Below are 10,470 nucleotides of genomic sequence, written 5' to 3' on the forward strand. Positions count from 1 at the left end.
TTAGACAAAAAAGCAGAAATTCAAGTGCCTTTCTGAAGGGGGCATTAGAAACTTAGTACCTATCTATTTAATCTATATGCTGTCTCTGCGTAAGTAGCATGCATTACCCTTCCTTGCTGGTGGAAAGGAAGGACAAGTTGTCAGGATAAACAGTTTAAAACTGTGCTCTAAGTGTTGCATATAAGGCTGTATGTGCTAATGTTTAACTCGTGTCTTGTTTTTCTTTCCATCCATTAGGCAATACTGACTGGTGCACATCTTGACAAGGTCTCCTAGCAACCTTTTCTGTAGGGCTGAATGACAGCAGGAGCGGCCGGGTAAATCGATGAGCTTGCCTTGGGAGCCTATAAATAGGCAAAATCAGAACACACAATGGGTCAGAAGGTCACAGGTGGGATAAAGACTGTGGATATGAGGGACCCTGTATACAGGCCACTGAAACAGGAACTCCAAGGACTCGACTACAGCAAACCCACACGTCTGGACTTGCTACTGGATATGCCTCCGGTATCGTATGAAGTCCAGTTATTGCATTCATGGAACAATGATGATCGCTCGCTGAATGTGTTTGTTAAAGAGGATGACAAACTCATATTTCACCGGCATCCGGTGGCTCAGAGTACAGATGCCATCAGAGGCAAAGTGGGATATACACGAGGACTGCACGTGTGGCAGATCACGTGGGCAATGAGGCAGCGAGGCACGCATGCTGTGGTAGGGGTGGCAACAGCAGATGCTCCTCTGCATTCAGTAGGGTACACAACGCTTGTAGGAAACAACCATGAATCTTGGGGGTGGGACCTTGGGCGCAACAGACTGTACCATGATGGCAAGAACCAGCCAAGTAAAACCTATCCTGCCTTCTTAGAACCAGACGAAACTTTCATTGTGCCGGACTCCTTCCTGGTGGTTCTGGACATGGATGATGGGACACTGAGCTTCATTGTAGATGGGCAATACATGGGTGTTGCATTTCGGGGACTCAAAGGGAAAAAGCTATATCCAGTGGTAAGCGCAGTGTGGGGACACTGTGAAATTCGGATGCGCTACTTGAATGGACTTGACCGTGAGTATAACTCCCTGTATTTATTCTAGCAGCACAGATCTGTGTGCTACTTAAGTGCAGGCTTACCAGACCATCCTGGGGGGGGGTGTGTGTCATTTTGCTAGAGGTGAGAATTTCATGTCAGCAGTAGGATTGTTGGATACAGCTCTGAATCCTTAATGGCTAATTCAAAAAGCTTGTCTGGCTGTACACATGTACTGTTACCAAGGCACTGCAGGGAGCAAGCAGGGTTTGGGGAGGTAGTATGGTGGGAGAAGGTGATGCCAGTTGCCTATCTAGAGATGACAAACCTTTCTATATTGCTACCAAAGTAGCAGCAGGAAAGCCCTTCTGCCAGCTGAATTATTGGCAATGTAATCCTGGTGTCTCTTTACAAGAAACAATCTCTGAGGGACAACTACCTTCCTTGAATGTCTGATGAAGGGACTTTTAAAAATCCCTTGCAGGCAAGAGTGGGAAGATCTGTCCCTGTCTAAGGAAATGGGAATGTCTCATCTTTCAAAAAAGTAGCTCACTTCTCTACTTCTTTCAGGGCAGGGTACGCTCATTTCTAGCATGGGGCTGGATATTGTAGCCAGCCCAACTTGCATGCCAGGCCTTTTACTAATAGGCACATCAATCTCTAGCTAAGCTTAGTAATAAATTTGGCTGTCCAAACGTGCTAAAGTCTGTTATCTCTCATAGTCAGAAGTTCCCATTGGGCCAGACTGTGACTCAGTCCTCTGGGTAGGGTGGAGGAGAGAGGTGAAGGAAGTGGATTAAAATCTGGATTTATGTTGCTAGTGAAATAAATTTGGCAGTATTGATATGAAAAGAGTAGTGTTTCCCCTGCGTTCCAGAACAGTGTCTGCCCAAAGGCTGTAGCATACTGGGCTCTTTTATTTGTGCTTAAAACGTGTTCTAATGCTGGGCCAGCAGTGGCAAACCCCTGGCACTGGGTGACATGAGGTACAACAAAGCTGACACTGGGCACCAGAAAAACTGAGCTGTCAGAATAACCAGGAAAGCCTTGCAAAGGGATAGGAGCAAAATCCACAAGTGTTTTGAGAAATACGCTTCAACTCAGCAAGACCAAATAGAGAGCTCTTGGCAGAGCACTTTCTCACCAAAAGAAAGAAACCTAGCTCATTCTGCCACAACAGCTTACAGAATGGCAGCGGCTCCAGTAACCAGGTTTTTCTGAAGGGTCAAAGCCAAAATCTGCAGCTCCCCTCAAAGCCAGCAAGTCTGTGGAGTTGTTGGCACAGAACTGCACTTAGCAAGGAAACGGCCACCTCCAGTATTGGATTTGGTTGTAATGTGCTCTCAGCATAGGAGTGAATTGTGGGCATAAGGCCAGGAATGACGAGACACTATTTTGGCACAGATAGAAGGAAGGTGTCTGGCTCTAACAACTTCTGAGCATTCAATAGCAACACTGTCCAGTGATTGTAGTGCTTGTGAATGGAAGGAGGTCAGATATGTGTGTGCTTCCTCTTTTGGTCTCAAGATCTCCTGTCAGACTGGTTATCAGTGCAGACTAGAGGAGGAAAAAGTTCTTAATCTCTGTGGGAAGAAGATCCTCTCCTTTTAAGGCCATTAAATTGGAATGTATTTGTTATGTTAATGTCTATAGGCTTTGAAGGTCAGGGCCCCTTGTCCTCTGCTAAGCTGGCTAGACAATGCCTCTGTCCTAGACAATGCCTCTGTCCTAGACAATGCCTCTGTCCTAGACAATGCCTCTGTCCTAGACAATGCCTCTGTCCTAGACATCTCCATATGGAGCAGGAGGAATTGGGACAGACTCTGAATACAGCATATTTGTACCCCAGTGGTTTAAGCATAAGCTACATTGGGAAGTGCCAAAGGAGTCCTGCCAGTAATAGGCTTCTCTAGCAGTATCACAGCCAGAGCTGAGATGGGCAGTCCAGCTGTAGAGACCTGTCCCTGCGGAAGAGGCAGCATGGATCCTGGAGTAGGTCACGAGCAGGCAAGACCAGCAGTACCTTGGGCTGAGTGCAGCCATGTTTTCACTTGTGGCACATAACATGTATGACAAATGGTGGGGCTTTGGAAGCAACAGCACTGCCCTGACAGATCTGTTTTGCAATGATAGCTGGGTGGAGAGCAAAGAGGTGTGCATATAGAGGTATGATTCCTCAGGAATAATTAGTGCTTGAAGCACTGGGAGAACTTTTGGAGAACTGCTAGAAAAAACATTCCACTGCAGCTTCCCCTGGAGCAGGTAATAGCTTGTGATCCATAGCAGGGCAGGAGAGGGGGGAAATAGGGCATTAGTTAGCTCTGGCTGCAAACTTGAGGAGGCAGACCAATTCAAGCGTGCATTTCCTGATTTTCTTACCAAGTCTCTCCTCAGCTAACAATCTCTCCTTCTCACAGACTTTTTGCCAAAAACTAGATAAAAATTAGTTTTTTCCACTTTTCATTGGAAGTGTTTTCTACATGGAGCAGTATGACTGTTTACTTTTTTCCAAAGCAGAATCAGGAGTGGCCTGGTAAGAGGCTACTGACAACACTCTTGTGGTAGAGCTTTTAATGCTAGCTGTTATCTTTGAACCTGGAAGGAAGGGATTTGTATCCACCTTATTGATGGAATGAATTCTGGTAAAAATGCAGTAACATGACCGTGCTCAGAAAAACTAAGCTTCCCCTGTCTCTCAGCTGTTTAAAACGGCTGTATGAACAGTCAGATTAATTTGGCTTGTAGTAGTGGAAGCTAGAACTTTGGCATCTATAAAGGTTCCTGAAAACTGCAGCTTCTCAGCCAAACTTTTCCATTCCTGTGGATGTTTTTAGGTGTTTGTGTTCAGCCCAAGATGTCTGTAAAGGAAGCTTTCTATTGGTGCATGCTGAGCCCTCAGGCTATTAGAAGGATGTCCAGTTATCTGCTTAATTTGGGCTATCTTTGTGTCAGCCCTCTCTTGGGGGAGGAGAAACCCCTTAGGCTTGAGCAGCAAACTGTGTAAAGGTGAGCTTTGACAGACTTAGCGACAGGAGCTGTAAGAAACTAGTCTGTATCTTCCTCCTGTGCAGCTGTGATGTGTTAACTCTGGCTTTGACCTTAGTCCCCTGTATGTTGTGAATGACTCTTCAGCATCAAAGGGCCCCATACGCCATTCGTGGAAAAACTAGTATTATCTTGTCCAGTGTTTATAAGTACAGGATGCAAAAATGATAGCCAAAGGCTTGTATCTTTCCCAGGTTTATGATACAGGAGGGAATCCTCTAATGGAAAATGTCACAATACAAGTAGTGACATGAAGCTTTGACAAATGGCTTTGTTTTTCATGGAAAGTATGTAATACAAATGAATGAGTTGACAGCTGTTATCCTACCATATAAGAAACAAATTATGGTACTTTCTGGGTACCCATACCACATGATGCTATCAAACTGTTTGCTGCAGTCTTTTACTTCAGTGAATCTCTTACAAAGGTTTTTGGATACTGCAATAAGAGGCACAAGCTGGAAGATGATGTGTTCTAAATTGAATGAATGGTATTGCAGAGGGGGAACTTCCATTAGGGGATTCTAGTGGTTTTTTTTGGTTCGCACACATGTGTGGCTTAACCCCTACAGAAACATCATGCTCTGCCTGTGTATTTGAGGAGCTGAAGTTGCTGATATGTGAATGCTGAATGGCTTGGGTCTTGCAGACATGCCAGGCATTCACTTTTCTTGCTCAGTCTTTTCTGAGGGATTTTTAGAACTAGTAAAATGAAGGTGTAACTTGTGGGTTGGGATGTTAATGTCTTGGGTCTCTTTTCCCAGCTGAACCACTGCCTTTGATGGACTTGTGTCGGCGAGCTGTGAGGCTTGCTCTGGGCAAGGAAAGACTGAATGAGATCCCTACACTGCCACTGCCAGCTTCCCTCAAGAGTTACCTGCTCTACCAATGACCTTCATGTTCAAGGATAGAGAGTTGGAACCAAGGCAAAATATTGGAGCTGACCTACTGGGCAATGGGTTCTCCACCCTCATGTCATCGCTACTGTTGGAACTCCTCAGCCAAAGTATTCCTGCCACTGCTTAAGCCTCCATGTGCCCTTATTGGCAAACTCTCAAGTAATCCTTGTTTCACAACTGTTTTGTTCTTTGGAAGTCACTTCCCCAGCACACTTACAAAACGAACACTTTCAGAAGCTCTCTGCTTCCCTGCTTCTCCTGAGAAAAGGCTGTACTGCATCCTCTGGGTTGTAGAACCTAGGGGGGAATGATTTTTCTGTACCAGCTAAAGGCAAGAACATAATCTGGGGGAAGGGAAGGCATTAGGAGTAGAAATACTAAGACCAGGTCCTAAGAATGGAAAGGCACGGGGTGGCCAGCAGAGTTGGGAAGAGTCTGGAATACCAAGAATTAATTGCTGAGTTTTTTTTAAAAACCAAAAAAACCCCCCACCCCCAAACCCTGAAACACCAAAACCAAGAATCCTTCCACCAGGACACTTCTTAATTTGAAGAAGGTGGTTATGTCACTGATGTCTGTATCTCTGCCAGGACTTCTCACCACGTTCTAATGTTATTTCATAGACAGTGAATCCTGCTTTCTTGTTTATCACCATTGCTTTCTCAGTTCTCCTGCTCCATTCTCTGTTCTGCCTCTTCTTAGTGGGTTTGACTCAGTTGATTGAGCAGTCATAGCATGCCTTCACCTGCCCTCTTCTTGACTTAAAACTGCAAGTTTTAGTCTGGGATCAGGGGTTCCTCGCTGATGCGGGGACAGGGAAGGGACAAACTTCTCTTGCAATAGGGTGATACAGGCTGTATGAGCTGAGATTTGTTACACAGCTATAGGTCCTGTCATCTTAGGTCTGCTTTCTGTATAGCCTGTTTCATGTTAAGGCTTTAGAGAAACATACTAATGTGTTTCTCTAAAGGCTCTGCCAGGGAATTCTCTTCTTAGATAAGCTGCTTAAAGTCATCCAAACCAGGCTTTGTTCTGTCATAGAGCGTCAGCGTAATCTCCACTTAACTATGCAGCATTCCCTCTTTCTTGCTTGGGGGTGGGAAGTTGTCCCAGAGAAAGTGGTAGCAGTGTGGCTGCAGAAGTACCATCAGCAGATGAGAAATCCAGAAGGTGATTGCTGCGGAATGTAACTTGTGAGACTTTAACAGAGGCCAGTGGAGTGATCTTCAGGTACAGCAAGAAGAAACTGAACCTCTCCAGAGCTGGGGGCGGGGGGGTGGCAGGAGAGAACCGCAATAAACAGACAAGCAATTCAGGCAAAATCAGCACATCCCAAATAGATTACCACCTCAGTAGCCAAGTAAAGAGGATGACACTCCTTTACTAGCAGGAGCTGCTCTCTTGACCTATCCACAGGTTACTATGCTGCCTTTCTGGGGTTATTTTGCACATTTCTTTGTCTTGAAAAATGTTTGTGTGGTTGGTTTTTTTTGCTCTTGAGTTATCCCTTCAGTTCTGTGTAGGTACAAATGAGTTTAGTTGTTGAAAATGTTAATATATATATATATTTGTGGTGTATGTATAAGAACATGTTTTAAACAGCTGCTGTAGGGTACCTTTTTTAAAATAAACTACTTGCATAGTATATTTTTTAAAGCACAGAATTGGTGCCAAGACTGGGTGGGGTGTGATGTGCCCCTTTTTTAATCTAATATTATATGATTTTTTTAATGTAGGGGTTTGTACTAGTTTCTGTTACAGGGTGGGACACAAGAAAAATTCAGTGTATGGAGCCCTACTTGGTTGCCTTCAACTTGAACCAGTGTCTTCCAGAACTCCAGGGAAGCAGCTGTGTTCTCCCTACTTCTAATGCTCTTTGTGCTCCCTTGTTTCCATCTCTTCTCACTTCACCAGTATGTTGCTTTGTACAGTTTTAAATTCTGACTATTTTATGACTGTAGATAATACTCAGTAACCTAATAAACTTTATTAAATATTACTCGATGCTGTTTTTTATTTGCATGAAATGATCAGAGTTCTTTCTATCTAGCTTCTACGTGAATGGTGAGCTTATTCCCAAGAAGCCAGCCCAAACAGGTAAAGCAAGGGCTGTGGTGGCCTCGTCTCTGCTTGGAAAAACAACAATTTAAAGCTGGCATCTAAAAGGTGTGTACGGGTGGAGGGCAAGCTGCAGCTATTGGTACAGGGCGGCAGGGTGTGGTAACCTGAGATTTTTGTCTGCCACTAGTGCCTAAAAATGGCTACTCCAGATGGAGTTGAATAAAATCTCTGGTGAGGCAGCAGCCTCGGTTTCCTAATTTAACTTGGTTTACAACTGACTTATTACACCATACTCCTTTTTCTTCAAATAGATTCAAGTAGATTGAATAGATCAGGGCTCTGGTTATCTTGCCAAACTTGATGCCTTGTGCAAGCTTGCAAATTTCACTCCTAGATTACAGCAAACAACCTTTCTTTTTCTTGCAGAAAAGAAGCTCATATGAAAACAAGTCACTAGCCTACTATTTTATGTTGATACCTGACTGTCCTTTTTCTTAGGATGGGAGATGGTGGATAGAAGAAAGCAAAATAAAGTGGTGAGGGTTAAAGGGATCCCTAGCCAGTAGAACAGCACAGTTAATTATAGAAGGTGCTGTGGCAGGTTAAGCTGAGTATTGGGAGAGTCATCCCTGGATCATGTGTGCTTGAAAAATGGCTGATTAATTTCAGTGTGTTCTGGGTAACTTCTTCAGGTCATGAACGTGATTTAGCTCAAGTCACTTGGTACTAGTTTTCAGTCACTCCCTACCCACTACTATAAGTTGCTGTGTTTTCATGTATTTTGAGATCTATTTGCACAAGAGGCTTCATTCCTGGGTTGTGAGGAGATATGGATTATATTGTTTGTGGAGTACAAACTGTTGCTTGCTGGTAGTTTCTTCAGTCTCCTCCACTTCGAACCTGTGCAATACAGAGATGCTCTGGAATTGTATCAGCAGTTATGTTAAGCCTCTCCAAACTGACTGGAAGTGACATGACTTGGTATTTTTCAGTTATTACAAAGGCTTTAATTCCCCCTCCTGTCCACACACTTTTCTGTCTTCCGTGCAGCTACCAACTTGTGTGTGGAAACCAAATGCCTTAATCAGCTTGCACAAACACACTACATGATGTGAGGCTCAACTAAAGCTCAGAGGTATGCTTGTGAACTGCCTCATAAGGGTACTGGGTGAGGAGTGCTTAGAAAAAAGTGGGGTTTTTGTCCTTGTCTCCAGTCACTGCAAGAATCTCTTTGAATTTTAGATGTCTTGATCTTGTTTGTTTTTCCGCATGTAGATGACAACTGTTTGTAGATCCTAAGCCTAAATATCCAGCATATTCAATAATCGTCACTTTTGCTGCAGGTAGTGGAGGGCTTCAGTGAAACACTTACTTTCTGCTTGTATATGAACAAGGCCAGCTTCCCCTTACCTTTTCGTGGAAAGCTGCCTCTGCTTTGCTGGAAGTGTGGCTGGAGGGGTTCTGGGAGAACAGCAGGCTGGGGAGGGTGCATAAGGTGGGGCGGGTGCAGAAGACTGAGAAATTAGTTCATGCTCAGCTCCAGACACCCAAACAGGCTTGTGTTCCAGCTGCATGGAATATTTGAAACAAATGACCTGCTCAGGGCTGGGAGTTTGCAGTGTTTATGTACAGTGCCATGGCAACAGTGGAGGAAGTCATGAGATGGGGATTGGACCTGGTGGAATCAACAAATGATATCACAGATTAGCAAGTCCTAATGAATCAGTGGCTCTCTGCTTCCCCTGCTATTGCCTGTGTTCAAGCACTGGCATGTGGCAGGCAGACCCACTCCTTTTTGAGTAGCATTAAAAATTACAAGTCCTACTTGTATCAGGGCCTCCTTGAAAACCAATCCTGTTACCCTGGCCAGCATCTCTCATCTTCCTGCTGTTGCTGACTAATCATGTTTTTGCACATGGAACTGTTCCTACATTTTATAGGAGGCTTCTGGCCTTGATAGTTTGCTTGCTCTTGCCTTGCTGGTGATACAAAAGTGCTGTGGCAACTCTGCAGAGAATCTGGCATCCTGATGCCCTAGACGAGCAGTGGGGTAGCTTTTGTTTCCTCCTGGAAGTTGAGGCTTTGGTGAAAGTAATTTTGAGTCTAGAAAAGTGTGCAAGAGGGGAAGTTTTCATTGGAGGAGTTTAGTAGCTGATAAGGAAGTATGTCATACCTCTTCAGCAGTCTTGTCACAATTCCTTTTGAAAGGAAAGCCTGTCTGGGGTGCAGGTTACATTCCGGCGCAGCATACCTGTGCCAGCAAACATCCCTACTGTGGATCTTGGTCAAAACTATGACTATGTCAAGACAGAAGAACTTGAGGGGTGGGGGAGATAGGACAGTTGCCACTTCTCCATTATCTTGAGCTCAAACAACTTCCCTGTTGGAGCCTAGACATCAGTCTGTACCTGTCAAGTCCCTAGCCAGTACCAGCAAAAGGCAAATTTCCCTTTCCCTGTGCCTGAGATGTCCAAACTTAAAAGGATATGCATCATACTTTTAAGAACTTATTTTGGCAGTCACACCTTCTGTCCTGCATAAGGTAGGACAATTATGAAAAACATTTCCTCGCATGCTCCCCCTCTTTTCTCCCATATGCTTCCTATGCAGAGCTAATGCTGTTGATCTTATGCCAAAAACTAAGTTGCATATGACTGGAGAAGGAAATACATAGTGATTTATTCAGTGAAGTTTATTAAAATTAAAAACCTAACCCAAAGCACAACCTTTCTTGGCGTACAAAACAGTGCTGAAGGGAACAAAACTCATTCAATGCTTGCACAAAACACACTGGAGCACTGATCCTGTCCTTGCACATGTTTTGATTTGAAACTATTGCAGGCTTGTCTGCCCTTCAGACAGAAAACTATTTGAAGCAGCTGCCAGATGTTTTGTCTGCCTTGTTTTACAATTTGCTTACTGCTTAGCAATGCTCTTCCCATCGGGTGTTCAAGCTGCCCTTGTGCATTTTGTTCCTGTGGCACCTCTGTGCTGGTTTCCTGCCCCTTCGCCTTAGTCACATACGCACGTAGCACAGGGGAGATACAAGTCTGCATATTTTACTCAAAGGCTTGGTATCACACGTCTGCCGCCAAATCTGCTGGCCTCATCTGGGACCTTTTCTGGGACTAGCGCAGACCCAGCCACATTCCTCTGCTCACATGTTGCCACAGTGTATAAAAGTTAAGGTGATTTACAGTCTCTTATAAAAGCACTTATGGCCTGAATTTAGGCCTTGCTAAATAACCTTATACTGAACACCCACAGTTCATGGCTTGGGCAGCCTCTTTGACTAGCTGTAACTTAGCTGAGTTGTAAATCTTTTTTTTCCCCCTACGAGTAAGATGGGCAATAAATTCTCAAACACAATGAAGCAGGGCAAAGACCTTTGTGTTTTTTCAGAACTGTGACAAATTTGACTCAATCAAAAGACATAC

General features: G+C 44.3%; 1 protein-coding gene across 1 annotated transcript; it reads left to right on the top strand.

Moving 5' to 3' along the window:
- Nucleotides 1-236: 236 nt before the first annotated feature.
- SPSB1 (splA/ryanodine receptor domain and SOCS box containing 1) lies at nucleotides 237-6,971 on the top strand. Its single transcript, XM_009325190.1, has 2 exons — nucleotides 237-1,066; nucleotides 4,838-6,971. The coding sequence occupies exons 1-2, from the start codon at nucleotides 373-375 to the stop codon at nucleotides 4,963-4,965; spliced, it is 822 nt and encodes a 273-aa protein (XP_009323465.1). The 5' UTR covers nucleotides 237-372; the 3' UTR covers nucleotides 4,966-6,971.
- Nucleotides 6,972-10,470: the final 3,499 nt, after the last annotated feature.

Source organism: Pygoscelis adeliae, unplaced genomic scaffold (assembly GCF_000699105.1).
Source record: "Pygoscelis adeliae isolate BGI_AS28 unplaced genomic scaffold, ASM69910v1 Scaffold36, whole genome shotgun sequence".
Lineage (NCBI taxonomy): Eukaryota > Metazoa > Chordata > Aves > Sphenisciformes > Spheniscidae > Pygoscelis > Pygoscelis adeliae.